The sequence below is a fragment of the Pseudonaja textilis genome, chromosome 13 (assembly GCF_049901715.1).
Source record: "Pseudonaja textilis isolate UNSWEBS1 chromosome 13, rPseTex1.2, whole genome shotgun sequence".
Classification (NCBI taxonomy): Eukaryota; Metazoa; Chordata; class Lepidosauria; order Squamata; family Elapidae; genus Pseudonaja; species Pseudonaja textilis.
The window spans coordinates 19,620,230-19,642,691 of record NC_142002.1 but is presented as its reverse complement, the minus strand read 5'-3'; the positions used below and the strand labels follow the sequence as shown (position 1 = coordinate 19,642,691).

Genomic DNA, 22,462 nt, shown 5'->3' with positions numbered 1-22,462 from the left:
AGAAATGGAGGAAGGGGAGGGAGGGAGGGAGAGAGAGAAGGAGAAAGAGGGAGAGAGAGATGGAGGCGGGGGGGGAGAGGAAGAGAGAAGGAAAAAGAGAAGGACAGGGAGAAAGAGACTCTTTCGCTGTAGGTGACATTGATTTAACTTGGCATATGTTTAGCGAGCGTTCCTTGACCTATTCTTATTTACGGTTTCTGAACTGGGATGTTTATGGGAATTCAGGGTGAAGTCAATTGAACACAGAAGAAACCAACTCATCCCGTACAGGACTCCCTGCGTGTGTCTGTCATTCCATGGATTTTTCAGAGCTTCTTGCTCTATTGGTCTTTTTCCTTTCAGGAGCACAGTATCCCATCTTCCGCTGCGTGCACAGAAACACTCACGAGGAGGCGGCTGACAGCTCCTGTGACATCAACTCCAAGCCCACCCCAGAAGAGGAACCTTGCAATCTCTTCCCCTGCCCTGCCTTGTAAGGAGCTGATACTTTGGTCCCATTGCTTTCCCTAAGGTTTTTTGGAATTCTAACCGGGCTGTGCCCCCCCCCCGCCCCCGCCCCCAAGATTTCTGAAATGTCAAGAGGACGTTGGGTGACGACACAGTGCTTTCAGCCCTACGTTCTTGGGCTTCGTTCATGTAGTTATGTCTAGGAGCTAACATTACAATCCAATCCACGTCAAAGGCAGAGGATCTCTGCAGCTCAGGGTTGAACAGTGGGGTCTTTGGAGCTCTGTTGAGTTTGGTGATCTTCCTGCAGATGTTTCGTTACCCAGCTAGATAATATCATCAGTGCTAGAAAGGAGTGGGGTTTGCAGAGAGGAGGAGGAGGAGGAGGAGGAGGAGGAGGAGGAGGAGGAGGAGGAGGAGGAGGAGGAGGAGGAGGAGGAGGAGGAGGACGGTGGGGTCCTTTGTGCTTTCTGACCTTGACTGTTTTCTTGCTAAGGTTTCATGACCCAACTAGGTAACTTCATCAGTGCCAGAAGGGAGTGGGAGTTTGAGAGGAGGAGGAGGAGGAGGAGGAGGAGGAGGAGGAGGAGGGAGGAGGAGGAGGAGGAGGAGGAGGAGGAGGAGGGAGGAGGAGGAGGAGGAGGAGGAGGAGGACAATGGAGCCTTCGGTGCTCTCTGAGCTGGGTTGTTTTCTTGCAGACATTTCATTACCCAACCAGGTAACATCACAGGTACCTGATATCATCATCATCCTTAGAGCATTGTCAGCACCGTCAGAGCACTGAAGATGTTACCTAATTGGGTAACAACATATCTGCAAGAAAACAAGCTCAGAGACCACCAAGGACCCCAATTCATAGTTCCTGGAAAGGAAGAGAAAATTTGTATTTGTGCTGAAATTTACTGGTTCAGAACAGAGGAGAAATTCACTCCCAGTTGTGATGTAGTTGCTAATTTCCACCACTTTTCAGAGGTTTCAATTTTCTGTGCTCGGCTAGCGTGCAAGGTAATCCACAAAGACTTTTGGGCAAAAGTCCAGATTTATAGAACGACACCGATTTCTTGCATTTTCTTATTTCCTAGCTGGGATTTAGGAGAGTGGTCCGAATGCAGCAAATCCTGCGGCCTGGGGATGCAGCACCGCCAAGTTCTCTGCCGGCAAGTCTATGCCAACCGCAGCTTAACGGTTCAGCTGCACCGATGCCAACACTTGGAGAAACCAGAGAGGACAAGTACGTGCCAACTGAAGATCTGCAGTGAATGGCAAATTCGGACAGAATGGACATCGGTAAACAGGAATGATTCAAAGCCAAACAACACTGGCAAGCGTTAGAGGGGCATTGACACAGCCCACTGCTTATTTTTGATAGCTCTTTCTGAAGAGGCCGGGTCAATACTTAGACAGGGTAAACAAGACCATTCACAAGACCAGGAAGGCTGAAAGCATAGCCTCCTTGAAAGCTGAATGGGAGGAGAAGCATCTGGCCACCTTGTGAGATGGAGAGAGATCTTGGTTTGCTTGGATTATCAAAGGAAGTTCATGGGCTGCATTTCAAGCCAAGGGTGGAAGCTTTCCATCGGCACCACACCACCCTTGAAAAAAACAGTTGAGGTCTTCCAAAAGACATTAGTTTTGAGATAGCGCCCCCTCCAACCAGGATGTCTTGGTTGCGTAGTGGGATCCTCACAAGGGCCTGGCTAAAATAAGACCCTTTGGCAGCCTGGTGTGATAGTAGGGTAGCTTGAAGGCAACCTTTTGATCCATGAGTTTTTGTGCCTGCTTGACCCAAACATTTCTTCTCGTTCTAGTGTTCAGTTCCATGCGGAGTTGGCCAGAGGACTCGGGATGTAAAATGTGTCAGCAACCTTGGAGATGTTGTCGACGATGAGGAGTGTAACATGAAGCTACGGCCCAATGACATTGAGAATTGTGATATGGGACCCTGTGCCAAGAGTTGGTTCCTTACGGAATGGAGTGATCGGGTAAGGTTGGGTATTTTCATCCAGTTTAACCAGCGTTTGCTCAGGCAAAGCAGAACAGCTTCGCATAGCGGGGCGGAAAACTTTCTCCATAGATGATTGAAGTCCAATCTTTGGTCACGCTAGTTCTAAAAAAAAAAGAAAGAATTGTATTACACAAATAGCAGTACATATTCATTCTGTAGTTTCTGGAGAGCCTTCAAAGGGCACCTATTTTTCTAACTTTTTCCCTCGGTTGTGTGCCAGTTTCTTTTGAAATTCTTCTTACTGTTTTGAAATTGACTTTCTTGTTTATTGGAGCTTTCATGTTGGTGCATGAAAGCTTTTGACCCCATTGAATGGTGATTTTTTGTAAAGATGCCACTGGTCTTTGGTCCAGTCCATCTTTCCAAATCTGGCTTGGTTGCTCCATTTCCCAATCTGGGGAAAAAATAATCAGTGAAAGAAGTTCCCCTGGATTTTCTTCCTTTGGGATTGACTTCAGTGGGAAGCCAGGAAGCCTGCAATGAGACACATCGAGTTCACACATTCCCCTGGTCACTAAGGATGTTCAGGGGCACACCGTCCCACTGATAATTGGTGATAATCCCTAGTTTTATCGAAAGGGATTTCAGCAGGAAATTCTCTTTCGCCAAGAGCAGAGGTCTCCCAACTTAGAAACTTTAAGACTTCAACTTGAAGTCTGGGACTTCAACTCCCAGAATTCCTCAGCCAGCCATGAAGTCTTGAAATCCACAAGTCTTAAAGTTGCCAAGTTGGGAGACCCTTGCCCAAGAGACCGGGGAGGTATTTGTTTCTGGAGAAGTCCAAAGTATACAGCTTCCACCTTGGTTGTGCCTTCTCCATCTTGGGATCTTCCTTTTCCCAAGGAATCTTAGAGTTGATCCTAAGTGCAGAGAAAATCTCAATAAAGCTGTAATTCTTCCAATTGGCCAGATAACTCCATGCCAGAATCTTTCCACTCCACTAACTTCTTTCTCAAGGCTAAAACTTGAAGCTGTAATTGCTGTTTCTTTTCTCATTTCATGAAGTATTTTTTTTAAGAGTTTATTTATTTACCTTGACATGGGAATGGATATCTCTTTAGTGATTTATTGGAATTCATATGAGAAGAAAAAGGTATTCTTTCCCCAAAACAGGGAAGCATAAATAAATGTACAAAAGCACTTCTGGATTAAATCCAACGCAGTTATAAATCCAGATCACATCAATGAAGAGATTAGCTGTAAATTTTCTTCCTCTTTCTTCTCCAACCATCTTTTGTTCTTCCACAATTTTAAACCTATGACTTAATATTTTTTTTTATCTTTTTACATTGGAGAATGGCTTTATTGCTATTTGCACAAACTGTACCAAATAGTTTTGACTGGATCTACAGAGGAATTATTGAGTCTGTCATCTGCACCTCTATAACTGTCTGGTTTGGTTCTGCAACCCAGCAAGACAGACACAGACTTCAGAGAGGAATTAGGATTGCAGAAAAAAAAAATGGCTACCAACCTGCCTTCCATGGAGGACCTGTATCCTGCATGAGCCAAAAAGAGGGCTGTGAAAATATCTACAGACCCCTCAGATCCCGGACATCAACCGCTTCAACTCCTTCCCTCAAAACGACGCGATAGAGCCCTGCACACCAGAACAACTAGACACAAGGACAGTTTTTCCAGAACGCCATCACTCTGCTAAACAAATAATTCCCTCAATACTGTCCAACTATTTACAAAGTCTGCCTTACTATCACTGTTAATCTCATCACACCTTATCACCCATCCCTTCCCACTTGTGACTGTATGACTGTAACTTTGTCGCTTGTATTCTTACGATTTGTATGGACTCTTTCCTAATATGATTTGATTGCTTATTGTACCCTGTGACTATTATTAAGTGTTATACCTTCTGATTCTTGACTCTTAACGAATGTATCTTTTCTTCTATGTACACTGAGCATTTGCACAAAGACAAATTCCTTGTGTGTCCAATCACACTTGGCCAATAATGAATTCTATTCTATTCTGTTCTATTCTAATCTGTTCTGTTCTATATTCTATATTCTATATTCTATTTAATATATTATATTATATTATATTATATTATATTATTATGTTATATTCTCTATTCCATTCTATTCTATGTTCTATATTCTATATTCTATGTTCCATATTCCACATTCCACATTCCACATTCCGTATTCCATATTCCATATTTTCAGTTCTGTTGTAACCTCAAACAGTCACTAAGCGAATGGTTGTAATTCAAGAACTATCTGTAAAGCAGCATTTTTAAAAATGGAATAGAATAGAATAACAGAGTTGGAAGGGACTTTAGAGGTCATCCAGTCCAACCCCCTGCCCAAGCAGGACATCCTATACAATTTCTGACAGATGGAAGTCCATGCTCTTCTTGAAGGCCTCCAGTGATGAAACTTCTGAAGGCAACTTCTGTTCCATGGCTTGATTGCTCTCAACTGTTAGGAAATTCCTCATTTCTAGGTTAAAACTTTCCTTGTTCAGTTTCCATCCATTATTCCTTGTCTGGCCTTCAGGTGCCTTGAAAAATAACTTGACTCCCTCCTCTCTGTGGCAGCCCCTCAAATATAGGAAGACCCCTAATCTGTCTCCCCTGGTCCTTCTCTTCCCTAGACCAGCCAAGCCCAGTTCCTGCAACCATTCATTGTATGTTTTAGCCTCCAGTCCCCAAATCATCCTGGCTCTTCTCTGCACTTTTTCTCGAATCTCAATGTATTTTTTTTACATATATACAAATAATTGATATGACGATTTTCCTTGGCCCAAAAGACCGGTTGTAAATAATTTTCTACTTTTTTAAAAAAAACTTCTATGGCATATTTTGAGCAGAGTTCAAAGGTGCTCTGTCCACTTTTCCCTATTTCTCTATCAGGAGGGAATCAAATTTGAAAGCAAACCCTGGCTGTGCTCCAATGCCTTCATAATATTAACAATTTCCAAATGCTGGGCGTTTAAAATCATGGGGTTGAGGTTTTCACAGCTGTCTCTATCGGCGAGAGTGACTCTTGGATCACCTTGTGGCCGATGGGATGACCCAAATACTGTTCCCACCCTTTACTCCTTTGCTAGAATTCCCCAGCAATTCCTGAATTAATTTCTACTTGCAGACAAAACCAATTCATTTATTTATATTGGGCAGGAAAGCGAAAAACTGAAACAAAACCGATCTAAATTGCTGGTCAATTTAAGTCCTACCCTGATCTCTGCTCTTTGTCCCTTGGCTGGCTGGTGGATTCCCAAGAATGTCCTTATTTTAATTTTAAAAGATGGGATGAAAGAGGAGCCCAGTGCCAAAAAATATTCGAATCTGAAGTCCCCCGCTGAAGCCAGTGGTGGGATTCAAATAATTTATCCACTGGTTCTCTGCCTTAATGATTTCTTCCAACAATCAGTTCACCAAACTGCTGAGAAAGTTAACAACCAGTTCTCCCAAACCGGTGTGAACCGGCTGAATCCCACCACTAGTTGAATTCCTTTGAATTATTTGGGAGCAGTAAATTCCATATTGAAAGGTCAGTGGCAGCTGAATTTCAAAGCATCCAGACAGTCAGCTGGTAGGGAGGGTGGGTTTGGTCTGTATCTTCTCATTTGGCATTTTGGCCGAAACTGGATCCGTGGATCCATAGCCATTTAAAACAGAACAAGAGGGGAATTATTGTTGGTTTCCAGTTCTTTGTCTTTGAGAGGGCTGTGGGAGGAATGACCTTGGAAAAAGGCAATCAATGGAAAAAAACATCTTCTGCAGAAACGAGATAATAATAATCACCATCATCATCTAAAATAATGTGTTTCTGGTGTATTTTTTTTTCTTTCCCTAGGACTGCACATAGAGAATTTTTTTTTTCATGGTGTTCTCCCCTCCTAATGAACTCAAAATCAAAAAGTCCAAGCACCTCCATAACTGAATTTTATCATTTCATAGAACCTAGTTCTTCAATAACAGATCAGCACTCCTCCTCCTCCTTCCTTCCTCCTTTGTTTCCTTCTTTCCTCTCTTTCTTTTTTCCTCCCTCCTTCCCTCCATTTCTCTCTTTCTTTTTCCTCCCTCCCTCCCTCCATTTCTTTCTTTTTTCCTTCCTTCCTTCCTTCCTTCCTTCCTTCCTTCCTTCCTTCCTTCTTTCCTCCATTTCTTCCTTCCTTCTTTCCTTTCCTTGTCCCTCCTTCCCTTCCCTTCCCCTAATGAAATTATGTGTGTGTGGCTGCGGGTGTTTTGTGTGCAGTTGCCAAATGCCAAAATTGGCACATGCAGCCTAGCTTGTAACGAAATGCTTACTTGGGGCTTTCTTTCCATGTGAAATATAATATAAATGTTCGTGACTGTTTAAATTCAATTATGCACACATCTTTTGGAGCATGGGTTTCCCCCACCCCAAATAATCCATTCCCTGCCCCTCCCCCCTCCTCTTCCTCTAAAAGAATCATATCAGAATTCCTGCCTGTCTGGGTCTGTCTTCACAAGCGATGGACAGTAGAGTGAGACAGCGAGTTAAAGAAAGGAAGAGAAGCGTGGAAAACGATGGCCTGGATATGACGTGTGCAAAGTGCTTGGAAGAATTTGCATCCGATCGAAACACTTGGGAGGTTCTGGAAGCCTCAGAATATGCAAGGTGTTGCATTCATACAGGAAAAAAACAACAACACAGGCAGATTTTTCGTCACGTTGGGGTCCCCATTTTTTACCCACCCCCCCAATGGATACCCCAACAAATCTTTGCGGGTTTGTGTTTATACGAGAAAGTGAGATATAGGCATGTTTTTCTTTGCATTTCATGCCGTCTGTGGAACTCAGCCTTTTGCAAATGCCAGCTCTGTTTAATTTCCTAAAGTTTTTTTTAATCCACCGGGGGTTTTTGATGGAAAAGGGGTTCCTTGCGGGAAAAAAACCCTTTTTTCCCCCTTCCCCAGTTTTCTGGCACAAGAGGATGCGTAGGAAGGAAAAAAAAAAGTCTTGCAAACTCTTTACTAAAAGTTATTTAATTTTCTTATAAAGTGGCATCGCCTTTCTCCGGGGCCCGAGGTGGATTTCCCAGCTGGAAATCTGGCCCCCTGTTGTGTGTTTTGTGCCAGAGATTTCTCTCTCCTTCCAATGCTTCTTTTGTCGTAGTTACGATCCGCCAATGTTTTTTTTTTTTTTTGGGTCCCAACAGTGCTCGGCAGAATGTGGTTCCGGCGTCCGAACTCGTTCCGTGGTCTGCATGACCAACCACATCAGCAGTTTGCCACTGGAAGGTTGCGGGCACAACAGACCAACGGAGAGCACCCCCTGTGACAATGGGCCTTGCCTGGGAAAGGTCGAGTGGTTTGCTGGCAGCTGGACTCAGGTACCTTTGATGCAGGGTTGAGATGTCTTTCTGGATCCCTCTTTAGCTGGTGGGGGAGGCCACAATGGCTCAGCGGTTAAAGACACTGATCTTGACGGCCCGGGTTCGAGACCCGAGCACTGTACAAAAGGCTGAGCTCCCGTTCCTCCCCTCAGCTCCTGCCCACCTAGCAGTATGAGAGCTTACAAATAAATGTGTGTTCTGACCAAGGCTTCCTGAGACATCAACCAACACCAATAAAATCCAAAAGTCTTTTATTTTAGTTCAATGGCTGTGAATTATCGCCCTTCGCAGATTGACAGCCACTTGTCTGAAATGATACAGGGTTTCCTGTCTGAGTAGGGGGTCAGACTAGGGACCTCCAAGGTCCCTTCCAACTGTGTTATTCTGTTATCAAATGCGAGTAGGTTAATTGGACCCACTTTGGTGGGAAAGTAACAGCATTCCATGAATCTTTGGTGTATAGTCATGCTGGCCAGACAACCACAGAAACATGTCTTCTGTCCCTCGGCCAAAGGAGTAGAGATGCCCGCTACAGCCGGACATGACTGAACAGGGGAAATCTTTGCCTTATGTGGAGCTGCTGCCAAGAGAACCAAGGCCTGTCTCAAGGTCATGATGTAAGAAAGGCCTTGCACCCGGTCCCCCCCAAGAGCAGGTGGGAAGAAGAGAGGACGGCTCTCTCGCTCTTTCATCCGTCCTTAACGCTGGGCGGTCTCAAGAACAGCTGCAATGCAGATGTGGTAGAACCTAGCCAGATTTTGCTGGTTGTCTTATCACAGAGAGCTGGAAGGGGCCCGTTGAAAAGGGAGGACTCATGATTTCTCAGCCGGGGTGTATGTGGAGAGTAGCCCCATTTCCCACTTCTCTTTCAGGCCCTACAGTTTTGAAGGCCCTTCAGGAGAGCCTGCTGAAAATGTAAGCCATGATGTAAGCATCACTGGGTTTCAGCAAGGCAGGTGATCCTTCTGGCAGGGCCAGAAATAAGATAATGGCTGTAAATTTAGTCCTTTCACGCTGAAACGATAAAGGTGGGAGCCATGAGTTCTACTCCTGCAATATGTCTTCAGATGGTCCTTTATGACCATTTTTATTCAGGGACCGTTCAAGTTGGTCACACTTGGTCCTCTAGGTTCTGGACATCCTAGCATCCTGAAGTCCACAAGTCTTAAAATTGCCAAGGTTAGAAACCCCTGTTTTTAACCAAGCATTGCTACAAGATCAGAAGGAAGACCTTACCGTCGTAGTTGAGAATACTAGGTGGAAAGAAGGACTAGAGGTGACACGATAGCAATGTTCCAACATCTCAGGGGCTGCCCCAAAGAAGAGGAAGGAGTCAAGCTATTCTCCAAAGCATCAGAGGGCAGGACAAGAAGCAACAGATTTCCTGACAGTGAGAAGAATCAATCAGTGGAACAGCTGAAGTCATAAATGCTCCAACACTGGAAGTTTTTAAGAAGAGATTGGACAACCATTTGACTGAAGTGGTATAAAATTTCCTGCTTAAGCAGGGGGTTGGACTAGAAGACCTCCAAGGTCCCTTCCAATTCTGTTACTCTATATTCTGCTCCTTTAATCCAAAGAAGAACATCGTAGAGTATTGCGAAAGTCTTCCTCCTGCAATCTGCAACCCACTTATCTCACATTCTTCTAATCCGACCTTGAGACTCAATGCTTACTAAGATGCTGCAAATATGTGTGAAGTCAAAACAAGAGACCTGGGGTTTGAAGCCAGTAGTTTTTCACTGGGGTGTGTATGTGTGTGATTTATAACTTGTTATCAGGCACTTTTACAGAATTTTTGCAAACATTGCAGCTTCTCCTTATCTCCGTTAGAAAGCCTGGAGCCACCTTGTGATCAAAGAGACAGTTGACCGAATCGAGGATTGGTTCCCACTAACTCAGCTTTGATGTGAAAAATTTTTCTCATGCTCGTATTAAATTTACAGATGCCATGGTTTAGATCAGTTGCTTTCAGTCCGTCGTTTTCAGGGCCTTCCAGAAGTCCTGGGTTCCAGAGGGCCTCCTGTGATGACCCAAAGGGGCGTGGCACAAAGGCAACACAGTCAGATAATCCATAAGAGTCCCTTTATTAGCTTCAACTTTGCCCCCACTGTCCAGGTTACCTTTGGGCTGGAGAAAAACTTTCTCAGGAACAGCCTTTGGCTGCAGAGAATCAAGTCCAAAACATGGTCAACAAAAACTGTAACTTTAAGTCCCATCAAGCCAAACTGAGGTCATTAGTCTGGCAGGGCAGGAGCAAGAATTCCAGATGTGAAGGCATGGCAACACTCACACAGTTGGGAAGATGCCAAGAACACAAATAAGCAACAACAACACAGGATAAAGTCATGTTTGCACCCAGAAGCTGCCTCAGTCAGCATTCAGTTCTTATAAACTCTCTTCCCAGGTGTGGCTAATGAAGGGAATCAGGGCCCTTTCCTCCCCCATAAGCCACGCAACCCATGTTGCTCCCTTCTCCGTCTTCCCTGCGTGCTCTAGGATGAAGAGGGGGTGGGCCTGGGTCTTCCTCTGAACCCCCTCTCCCTTGTTCTGCCCAGCCAGACTTTGCCCTTCCCCAGTTTCTTCCACAGCCAATGGAGCCACACTTCCAATCCCTGTCAGCTGTTCATCTTCCTCCTCGGACCTCAACAGGGGAATGACACCTCCAGGGGTTCAGGGGAGACCTCTGGACCCTTGGGAGGGTGAAAAACATCCCTCTTAGAAAAACCGGAAGTCACAAAATGGATCCGTTTCTGGCTTCCAGTGGGCCTCCAGAGCCCGAGGGAGGTTGTTTTTGCCCTCCCAGTTTCGACAGGCCACACCCAACCAGCACCTGAATCCCACCCCTGGTTAGTTTGATGATGGTTCAAAGTGACATCAGCACCGAAAGAAAGTGATGTATGACCATTTTTCACACTTACAACCATTGCGGCATCCCCGTGGACACGTCATCAAAATTTGGACCCTTGCCAACGGACTCGTATTCATGACGGTTGGAGTGTCCCAGCGTCTCCTGATTCCCTCTGGAGACCTGCTGATAAGCGAAGTCAATGGGGAAGCCAGATTCGTTTTAACGACTGTGGCAAGAAAGGTCATAGAATGGGGCAAAACTCATTCAACAGCTGTCTGGCGGACATTTTGGGCTCCACTATGATTGTTCAGTCAAGGATCATCTGTCATCGTTCGCCCTTTATCCGCCTAAGCCTAGAATTTGGAGATTCTCCGGATGGCAATTTTACACCATGGATTTTAGAAGCTTATTCGGTTCTAATGAAAGCCGTTTCTTCTATTTTGTTTCCCCTAGTAACGCTGGCGATACTCATACCTTAGGCTTTGCTAAGCACCAGCAGGTCATTCTCACTGCACAAACATTTTTTTTTTTCCCTGAAAAAAATCCACAACTTTTGCACAGCCAAAAGTTTTCGTTTGGTTTTAACTGCTCTCCTAAGAGTTAATTTGCTCTGAGACCCACAATTTACAATGCTGTTAACAGGAATTATGTCTGAACTCCAGACATCCATGTTGAGTTTATCTATAAATCTACCCTCTCACCCCAGGCCTCTAATTTATTTCTCCAAGGTAATAAATTCTTCAAGAATAGGCACCCCGTGAACATTTCAAAACCCACAAGACTTTAATTCTCCTTTGTTAGTTATAATCTCTTTCTCTGCAACAGATGGGCACAGACTGATATCGTAAGATCGAAAAGCAGAGAAAATGGCACAAAAGCACCGTTCAGTGTTGTCGTATTGAAAGCAGATGATTGTCCTTTCAAAATAGTTTCATTAAAATTGTGCAACTTGGTTCCTGCTTTATGATCGCTGGTGTCTTCATTGAAAAACAGAGGTAATTTACGAGCCCTTACATCAGGATAAATACGTGAGCCTTTCAGGCATCTGAAAAATAATGATGGCTTGAAAAGCCAGCTCAGATAAATCATCTCAACTCCATCAATCAGAAGAGAAGAAAGGGAAGAGGAACTGAAAATATTGGAGTTATAGAGGTGCATCTGTGCCCAGGAAATTGGAACAGGTCAACCTTGGCAACTTTACAACTTGTGGACTTCAACTCCCAGAATTCTGGCTTGGCTGAAGAATTCTGGGAGTTGAAGTCCAAGGTTGGAGGGACCGCCTAGGTAAAGGACAAAGCTAAACTGGATAGGAGCACATCATGTCTGGTTTCTATGGATACAGAAGCGGGTTTCGTTGACTTGATTAAATGCCACCCTTGAGAAGGAAAATCAGATGCCTGCAATGACTCAAGTTTCTGTTGCGCGGGTCCACTTACCCAAAAAGGAAATCCTCATATTCTTCATGGAAACCAGTAGCTGATTGAAACTTTTTATCAAGACACATGGATCAATAACAGCAGAATTCTGGAACAGCAAAGAAACTCAGGGACTCCAAATTGCATCCATGAGTTTTAAGAATGCTCTTCTTAGAATTCAGGAGACCCGGAGCCCAAGCAAAGGATCCGACAGGGAAAGAATGGGGGAAATTCTAGAGCTGAAGAAACATTTCTTCATCTTAAAATCTCCGGAGAAGAGATTTTGAGCGAGGACTTTCCAAACAGATGGAATTTAAAGTCTCCAGCAAGGTAGGGCCAAGGGTGTTTTATTACAGCCCTGAGGCCAGATGTAGAGAAGGTATTGAATAAGAGTATTCAGTTCGACGTGTTATATCCCTCTCTATATATTGTACAAGGCAAATTAGTTTACTGTGCGTAGAAGAGAATATTTATAGCTCAGAGTTGAACTGTGGGGTCCTTGATGCTCTCTGAGCTTGGCAGTTTTCTTGCAGACATTTCATGACCCAACTAGGGAATCTCATCAATGCAGGGTGGGGTGGGGGATTTGCTCTCTGTTGGACATGAGAATATGTCTCTCTAGCATTGATGATGTTACGTAGTTGGGTCATGAAATGTCTGCAAGAAAACAACCAAGCTCAGAGAGCAGCAAGGACCCCACAGTTGTCTTTGTCGTCGTCCTCCTCCTCCTCTTCACCAGCTCCACTCCCTTCTGGCACTGATCATGTTACCTAGTTGGGTTATGAAACGTCTGCAAGAAAACAACCAAGCTCAGAGAATAGCAAGGACCCCACAGTCATTTTCCTCCCCCTCCTCCTCCTCCTCCTCCTCCTCCTCCTCCTCGCAGCTCCACTCCCTTCTGGCACTGATCGTGTTACATAGTTGGGTCATCTGCAAGAAAAACCACCAAGCTCAGAGAGCACCAAGACCTCACAGTCTATTACTCTTGGGTATTGGGTTCTTGTGCCAAACTCCTGCCGGCCTTCAACCCCAAACTGCCGTCTTAGAACATGACACTCTTACACCGAGACACAAGTCTTTGCTTTTGTTGGTGAACATTTAAAAGCGATGAGTTTAGACTAAGTTATCTTTCCCCTCCATCCCTGTTAACCAGACCATACTAAAAACATTTGCTCTTCTGGATTTGGGTCAGTTTAGGCTGCTTTTAGAACATTTTAGGCATCACGTGTGTTGATTTTTCTGGGAACAGCCTGTACTTTTCACTGGGGCGGCTGATCTACGTCTATTCAAAGATGACAAAAAATATACTTGGCCTATCAAAACATATTCCCCTTTTTAAAATAAGAGTCAGTTCTGCTAGACTACGCAAAGCGCCAAACCTTTTAGCGACGTAGCTTACAAAGTGACCTAGAAACCGGTTTAATCGTTGGAGTTGTTTTCTAAAGTAGGGGGTCTTCCACCTTGGCAATTTTAAGCCCCCAGCCAATTCTGGGAGTTGAAGTCCTCCAGGCTTAAAGTTGCCAAGGTTGGAGACCCCTGTTCTCAAGATCATTTTCGCAAAGTTGCCAGGAAGAGTGCTGTGTCTGTATACTTCACCTTTAAGGAAACAGGAGAGATCTTCAAAAGCCAAAATTAGCTTTTTCACACCTGAAAGTCCGTGTTCCAAACCCCGGGTGGATTGCTGCTCCTCCCCAAAGATGGAAAAGGAGGAGAGGTTTTTTGGGGGTTTTTTTAGAAGCCAGCAGTCAAGCTGAATCCTCACCTCAAATTTCTGGAGAAGTAGGAAAAACGTTCACCTTCACTCAGGTCACCTTTGCACCGATGCAATTTTGTGTTTTTTTGGGGGGGGGGGAAAGCAAAAACCACACATTTGTGTGATGGCTGCCACAAGGGAAGGGCTCTTTATCCTCTTGGGTTTCTGATTTTAGATCCGCCTCATTTCAAGATGGTCTTTGCAAATATTTGGGTAGGAGAGGCATACAAAAGGAACATCCTCTTCTCAGCCCCTGAAAGAATGTGTTTAAAAACGTATGGAAATCAGAGAACCGCTTGGTGTTATATATGCCTGTTGTTGTTGTTTTTTAAATGCATGCTTTGATCAGAGGACTGCAACACAACATGAACAGAAATGCATTCCGGTTGGAATATTGCCCTGGAAACTAAGAAGTGCCATAATTTCCTGCTTTCCATTGCTACTTGTAAAGGGTGTGAGGGAATTTGTGATTCCTCGGGATCTAATTGAATGAGTTACCTAAACGGAGGAAAACAAATGGGATGAAATTCAGAGCTCGCCTTTGGCCAACTCGCTCAGTGTCTCCTAAGAAACCCCTCATAAAAACTGCAAGACTTTCCTTTTAAATATCCATCCATGCCACAATCCTATTCGTTTTTTCTTTATTATGGTACACCCAGAAGGATTTTACTCATACATATTTTTCTCATTTTTTTAAGGTCCTTCCTTCCTTCTCCCTCTCTTCTTCCCTCCCTCCCTCCCTTCTTCCTTCCTTCCTTCCTTCCTTCCTTCCTTCCTTCTCCCTCCCTTCTTCCTTCCTTCTCCCTCCCTCCTTCCTTCCTCTCTTCTTCCTCACCTCTCCCTTCCCTTCTTTCTTTCCTTCCTTCCCTCCCTGCCTCCTTTCCACCCTCCTTCCCCTCACTTCCCTCATTCCCTTCCCTCCGTCCCTTCTTTCTTTCTTTCTTTCTTTCTTTCTTTCTTTCTTTCTTTCTTTCTTTCTTTCTTTCTTTCTTTCTCTCTCTCTCTCTCTCTCTCTCTCCCTTCCTTCCTTCCTTCCTTCCTTTCTTTCTTTTTCCTTCCTTCCTTCCTTCCTTCCTTCCTTCCTTCCTTCCTTCCTTCCTTCCTTCCTTCCTTCCTTCCTTCCTTCCTTCCTTCCCCACTTTAAACGAGAGGTCAAACACACTGGCCTAGCTCTGGTTTCTCTAGCGCCACATGACGTTTGGTGGAATCTTGCAAACCGATACTGGTGTTCTGTGAAAAGGAGTGCTTATTAAACTTGAAGTATCAAACCGCCTGTTTATTTTGTTTCTAAGCAGAATCAATTAGTCCTCCTGATTAAAGTAAGATGCCTGCAACAGATCTTGAGCAGAGACAGGCATCTTGGTGGTGGTTGCTGCAAATTAAGCCGGAATGAACTCAAAAAAAAACCAAAGCAAAGTGTTAAAATCCAAAGCCAACGTTTCTTGGACTGGCCACTATTTTTCCTTGCTTTCTCGTGATTGCTATTCAAGGTACAAGAAGCTGTTTCTGTGTTGGCTGAGTTCAGCATGTGGTTGTTTTAAAAATGGGACACAATATTCTTACGGTGATTTTCCACGTTGCGCACTTATTTTAATAGCGATTAGGTCACTTTATCAATTCAGGAAATTGCTGACATCAATATGTGATTCCTGACGGACTGGAACACCTAAGGAAAAAAAAAAGACATCCAAACTGGAACCAGGAAAGCATCAAAATCCTGGATATAGAAACAAGACAAGTGGAATAAATGGATTTTGGAAAAGGCAAGAGGGAAAAATAAACATAACTCTGGACTGCTGCTTCTCCAGAAAAATATTTAATTGGAAACAAATACATGTTCCCCTGTTCCATCAAACCTGTTTCAAGATATTATGGGATATTCTTAGATGAATAGGGAACCAAGTTATTTCACCATTGTATCTCTTCCGTTGGAACAGGTTACAATCGTACGCATATCCTTGGTTAGCCAGGGCACCTAATTGCTGGAACTCACACAGATTGTGCAGAAATGATGTGGGATTTGATAATGGCTGGAATAAACATTGATTGTGCAGAAATGATGTGAACTTTCGATTCCTTTCCTCCCTGAAGACTGAGGACTGGCTGAAAGATCTATAGAAGGAATAGCAAATCAAACTTTGTAATCTTTTGGCTGGTCCTAAGAGGTGTGGTTAGTTTTTACATCAGGGCTTCTTGGCAAGCTCGAAGATAGCGGGATGTCAACTCCCAGAATTCCCTAGCCAGCCATATGAATTCTGGGAGTTGGTATCCACCCATCTTCAAGCTGTCAAGGTTTAGAAATCCTGTTCTACATTGTTCAGTTCACTGGAGATCCTAATCCGGAGTGAGCCAAGGAGAATGATTGGAGGAAATAGATATGTTTAGTCTAGTGAAAAGAAGGACTAGGTTGACGGGATAGCAGTGTTCCAATATTTGAGAAACTGCCCCGCCACAAAAGAAGGGGTTAAGCTATTGTCCAAATTTCTTGAAGCCAGGACAAGAAGCAATGGATGAAAAGTGCCTATGGAGATTCTCAGTCATCCAGAGAACGGCTGTCTCAAAGGTGCTTTTTTTTTTCAACAGGCAACTGGACTTTCTTGTTCTTTCTTTGAAGACGTTTTGCTTCTCATCCAAGAAGCTTCTTCAGCTCTGAGAAGAAGCTCCTCGGATGAGAAGAGAAACTTCTTCAAGTTTGAAGTCTTGAAAAAGCACCTTTGGGACAACAGATGGAAGCTAATCAAAGAGAGAAGCAACCTAGACTAAGGAGAACTTTCCTAACGCTGAAAACAATTAACAAGTGTGTTAGGAATCTGCCCACCAATATATAAACCAACAATGTATGTTTGTAGCTTTAAGACAAAAATCACTGTATTGATTTATAGTATATTCCGATTGGTTGATTATATTGCAAATTACCATAAGAGGGAGCTAGAGATGATAGTTTGCTCTCTCTGACGTTCTGTATCTCTGACATTCTGTTGCTATCTAAGGTTCTCTGCTTATACTTTGATATCTTTGTTTACCGTAAATGACAAAGGCAACTGGTAAGAAGACTTTGTAATTGGATATTCTTTGGATTGTTAAACTTATATGACCTGGACCGTTTATTGGACTGTGCTATTTTTTAAAGTAAATTTTAACTCAATTTAGTGTATCTGTGTGTGGCTGAATAATTATTCATAACTACTCTCATAAACGTTTCCACGTGCATATCCTTGTTACTCAAGGGTTATTCTGTACACATCATAACAAACTGGAATGACTTGCCTCCAGAAGTCGTGAATGCTCCATCACTGGAGTCTTTTAAGGAGAGACTGGACAGGCACTTGTCTGAAATGGTATAGGGTCTCCTGCTTGAGTGAGGGGTTGGACTAGAAGATCTCCAAGGTCCCTTCCAACTCTGTTATGCTCTTATCCTCAAAAGAGTTGAGCCGTCCACCTTGTACATCTCTATCTCTGCCTTTTTGTCACCCGATCCAGTGTTCCATCGAATGTGGCAGTGGCTCCCAGCAGAGGGAAGTCATCTGTATTCGGAAAACAGAGAACCAATTTGAGATGCTGAATCCCCACGAGTGCGCCTTCCTGCAACGACCGCCCAGCCAGCAGACCTGCTACCTCAAACCTTGTGGCGCTAAATGGTTCAGTACTGAATGGAGCGCTGTACGTACCTCCTTTTCTTCCCTTCCCTTCCTTCCCTTCCCTTCCCTTCCCTTCCTTCCCTTCCCTTCCCTTTCCTTTCCTTTCCTTTCCTTTCCTTTCCTTTCCTTCCCTTCCCTTCCTTCCCTTCCCCTCCTCTCCTCTCCTCTCCTCTCCTTTCCCTTCCCTTCCCTTTCCTCCCTCCCTTCCTCCCTCCCTCCCTCCCTCCCCAGTAGTTAGAATGCAATATTGCAGGTTAATTCTGCCAACTGCCAGCTGTTCAATCCTGACTGGCTCCAAGTGGACTCAGCCTTCCATCCTTCCAAGGTCGGTAAAACGAGGACCCAGATTATGGGGGGCAAGAGGCTGATTCTGTAAACTGCTTAGAGAGAGCTGTGAAGCACCCAGAAGGTGTATATAAGACTAAGTGCTATTGCTAGTGCTATAAACACATTCTTTAATGAATAATTTAAAAACGGGAAGATTGCGGACGAAGTCAGCTCCTGGTAGATTTTGATGCTGCGGTCATAAAGCAAGAACACGGTCTTGTTCTGGCCTCCATTGCCTTCACTGTTTGTTTCTGCAGTCATAAATTCATCCCTTCTTTTTCACCACTCATTGGTGGAGTTGGTCCATTGTTTCTCCCTCTGCTGTCCATCGTAGCATTTTTTTCGCCGCATTCCTAGTCACAGCAGGAACCAAAATGCAACCGACTAAGGTTTTGCTTAATTAAAAAAATGCACATTAAGAACATTACTCGGAGAAACACTTGAGATAGCTTGCAGAGTAAAGATAAATGCACTGATTAAGGTAAGCGCATAATAACCCCGGGTATTATTTACATCCGCCGCCTTTGGTCTTCCCAGAAACTCAGTTTGGCTCACTCTGCTATTCTTCGCATAATCTCGAGAGGGAATCGGTCAGAGAATGAGTGACTTGGCCAGGGTCATCCCATTAACTGCTCAACTCAGCGGGGGTCTCTGCACATCACCTCCCGGGCTGAGGCTGAGCCTCACGCAGGATTAAAAAATTTACATCTACAGCTTGAGTTCTGAAAACAAAACATGGGTTAAACAGGTTGGTTAAGGACGAGCCTTCAGACTTGAAGGGACCAATGCAGATTTTAGAAGAAACAAACAGACAGACAGATAGGTAGGTAGGTAGGTAGATAGGTATGTAAGTAGATGATAGATAGATGGATGGATGGATAGATAGATAATTGATGAGTATATGGAGATAGATGATAGATAGACATAGGTAGATGATAGTTGGATGGAATATGAAGATAGATAGATAGGTAGGTAGGTAGGTAGATAGGTAGACGATAGAGATAGATAGATAGATAGATAGATAGATAGATAGATAGATAGATAGATAGATAGATAGATAGATAGAAGATAAGTGATAGACAGAAAGACAGACCACCCAACCTCACCACAATTCTTTTGTTTCGTGGTTTTGCAGTGTTCCAAGTCCTGCGAAGGGGGCTTCCGAATCCGGGAGGTGCGATGTCTTTCAGATGACATGTCCCCCAGTACCAAATGTGACCCCCAGCTGAAGCCTGTGGAGAAGGAGTCCTGCAACACCCAGGACTGCGTGCCTGAAATAGGTAGGGAGCCTGCTCTGGTTTTTCTAACCACGGAACTCCATCTAGTGGAGAAATAAATAAATCTATTTATGCCCCCTGAGGTTACGAAGGCAGTTCTTGGATAGGTGGATAGATGGTTTTAACCGGAGCTACGTGTGTCTCTTTAAAAAAAAAAGTTATTTTTTTCAGTTGTAATTTAGAAGGAAAAGTTGGATGGGTGAATGGATGGATGGATGGAAGATAGATAGATAATAGATGACAGATAGATAGGTATGGACAACGGATTCTTGGATGGATGGATGGATGGATGGATGGATGGATGGTCAGATGGTCAGATAGATAGATAGATAGATAGATAGATAGATAGATAGATAGATATATAGATAGATAGATAGATAGATAGATAGACAGATAGACAGATGATAGATATAGATAGATAGATGGATAAATAGATAGACAGAGAGAGAGAGAGAGAGAGAGACAGACAGACAGACAGACAGCTTTTGAGTCAATGGCCGGTGTCCTGATGACCGCCTGGACTGGACCTTGAAGTCCTGTTGAATTCTGTGAGTTGAAGTCCACGAGTCTTAAAGCTGCCCAGGTTGGGGACCCTTGCCCTAAGAGGTTTTCTGGATGTTCTGCTTCCAGACGAAAACTGCAAGGACAACTACTACAACTGCAACGTTGTGGTTCAAGCCCGCCTCTGCGTCTACACCTATTACAAGACGGCCTGCTGCGTGTCCTGTTCCAGAGTGGCAAATCGGCAGTCGGGCTTTTTAGGGAGGCGATAACAGCTGCTCCGTCCCGGGCTTCGGACCTATGCCTCAGTCCTCCCAAGCTGCTTTCACAACACTTCTACCTTCCCAAGAGTGACTCTTGTTTTCCCATAATGATGGAAGGGATGATGGAAGTACCTCTGGGGGGGATACCACTAACATACACTGTACTAAAAACCTTGGGGGAAACCCGTGCTGTTAATGCTGGACCTTCAAAGCTTTAGGCACGGGGAGACACATGGATGGATGGATGGATTTTTGATGTGCCATCAAGTCACTGAGGACTCTTAGCGACCTCATAGATTTTTTTCCCCATGTCAATCTGTTGTCCCTAACCTGGTCTTTAAGCTCTTCAGGATGTGTGACAATAGAGGTAGTCTTCAAACTTATAACCAGAATTGGGACGGGAATTTCCATCATAAGTCGTTGTGGTTGTAAATCAACAGTAGAAGTCATGGGGTTGGGGGTGGGGGCTGATGGGACATCTGGCACTTCTGGGACGAAGTGAGGGGAGTCTTTGCATTGTCACTTTTGATGAAGCTCACCTGATTGGGTGCTGCCCCGAGCAAAGAGACTTGACCATTTGCGGTTGACTAGATTAGAGGTATTGTCCGAGCGAGACTATATGGCATCACACACAGTTTCTTTGAAGGACAAGGATAGCTATGGAAAATGTCACCCAAACAACTCTTAGTTGACTTGACTTGAGTCAAGTTGACCTGCCCAATCCATGATCTCTTTGACTTATGAAAAGGCAGCTTCATGGAGGGCTGTGCACGGGAGGAATGGGTATTTTATTTTTTTTTGTAAAAATGGATTCCTTCACCTCCTCACCCCACAAATCTTCCAGAATGGCGTGTGTGTGTGTTTCCAATTACTCCAATTGTCTTCTAGTAAAGCAATCAAGTTGTTTCAGTCTTCTTTTTCAGGTTCACCGCGTTCTTTTCTTCAGCTATGGAGCAAGTTGAAAGAAGCCATGTTTAGTGGCCTCCATGTTTGATTTGTTGGACGGCTGCACAAGAGCGTCCCTCTGGGCTAAGAACATTGGCTGTGTTCCTATCATTTCCATCCCCTGTTCTTGGAGGCGTGGAGAACAAGCTCCCTTATGATCCTGGGTTCCCACTTAACTATGTTTATATCGCCGAGTGATTGCTTTTGATTTCCATTCAAGTCACCGAGGGATGAGAACCAGTCAGGGTAGGTCGCCTGCATCATCCTTCAATTCTTGGATGGAAATAGACATCTCAAGGGTGTGTCTCGCTCACTTCGAAGCGGAGAAAGAATTAGGAACTCAGATTTGAAGAGAAGGTTTTTATTCATCCCACCTCTCTCCCTCTAGTCAATTTTAGCTCAGACCCCAGAGTTGGCTTTGCAATAAACAAGATCAACTCATGGTTTGGAGGAAATTAGTTTTGTTTATGCTGGATCCATACAAAAGTAGAGAGATTTCTCATCTCTGTTCAACAGAGGCATGAAAACTAAGCCAGGTTGAGGCAACTTGCAAAATGAGATCCCACCCTACCATTCCCTGTGCCAACTAACCTAAAATTAACCCCACCTGACAAAATAAAGAAGGATATACTTTTTTTATAACTTATTTTTTTATATTTGTAAATACAAGATGTTTATAGGAAAGTACGTATTCTAAACGATGTCTATGCAGATCAAGCCACTACAGCAAAATAGTTCTATTATTTAGAAAGCGATTTTTTGGGGGTGGTGTATTTTTAACAAACAAACAAAAAAGAAGGGACTAAAATTGTATTTATTTATATATTCCACTCCCATGTTTGTCCAGTTTTTTTGATAGTACTAATCAACCTTTAGCCTGGAAATTTTATACCATGTCGAATATATCAGTATCATACTTAAATCCATATTTAAGGGGTATGTTTGTTTGTTTTTAAATTCCATGGTTAATCATCCATTTTTACACATGGCTTCTTGTGTTAAGAAATGAGAGATGTATAAGTTAAAAGGACCTCTAGACTAGTTCGGGATTTATATGCTCAGCAATGCACCTGGACTGCATCTGTACAGCATCTTTAATATTTTTACACATATTCGCCAATGAGGAAAAAAGATATTTTTGCTTATGACTAATTTATTTTTTATTATTGTGAAAAAATAATACAGACATGAAATAAAAACGTCCTTGGCTACTTTTATAGTTTTGGTTCTTCTTCTTCTTCTTCTTCTTCTTCTTCTTCTTCTTCTTCTTCTTCTTCTTCTTCTTCTTCTTCTTCTTCTTCTTCTTCTTCTTCTTCTTCTTCTTCTTCTTCTTCTCCTCCTCCTCCTCCTCCTCCTCTTCCTCCTCCTCCTCCTCCTCCTTCTTCTTCATCGTATTCTCCTTCTCCTCCCCTCCTCTTCTCCTCTCATTCCTCTTCCCTCTTTCCTCCTCCTCTTCTTCATCTTCTTCCTCCTCTTCCCTTCCTCCTCCTCCCCTCCTCCTTCTCTCATTCCTCCTCCCTTCTCCCTCCTCCTCCATTCCTTTAAAAAAAATCAAAGAACAACAATAACCTTCTCTTTATTTTCTCCACAGATGCCACAAGTATACCTTGCTTAAATTTCATTTTCATTCCTCAAGATTTTTACTAAGTGCTTCAGTAAGTACTGCGAATCCTTGTGTCTAGCACTCTTTGTAATCAGTAGTAACTCTCAGCATC

General features: G+C 43.7%; 1 protein-coding gene across 3 annotated transcripts in view; it reads left to right on the top strand.

The window, feature by feature from the left end:
- Window positions 1–21,958, top strand: part of THSD4 (thrombospondin type 1 domain containing 4) — a 147,264-nt gene extending 125,306 nt beyond the window's left edge. For 2 of the 3 annotated variants that reach the window (XM_087941658.1, XM_026709778.2), the window contains 7 exons: window positions 343–472; window positions 1,531–1,735; window positions 2,257–2,430; window positions 7,601–7,774; window positions 17,277–17,456; window positions 18,897–19,041; window positions 19,669–21,958. In XM_087941658.1, coding sequence (XP_087797784.1) covers window positions 343–472; window positions 1,531–1,735; window positions 2,257–2,430; window positions 7,601–7,774; window positions 17,277–17,456; window positions 18,897–19,041; window positions 19,669–19,811 — 1,151 coding nt within the window. In that variant the 3' untranslated portion in view covers window positions 19,812–21,958. Of the gene's footprint in view, window positions 1–342; window positions 473–1,530; window positions 1,736–2,256; window positions 2,431–7,600; window positions 7,775–15,418; window positions 15,477–17,276; window positions 17,457–18,896; window positions 19,042–19,668 lie in introns of those variants that run through there. The other variant, XM_087941659.1, reaches the window with a different exon arrangement.
- The last annotated feature ends 504 nt before the right edge of the window (window positions 21,959–22,462 follow it).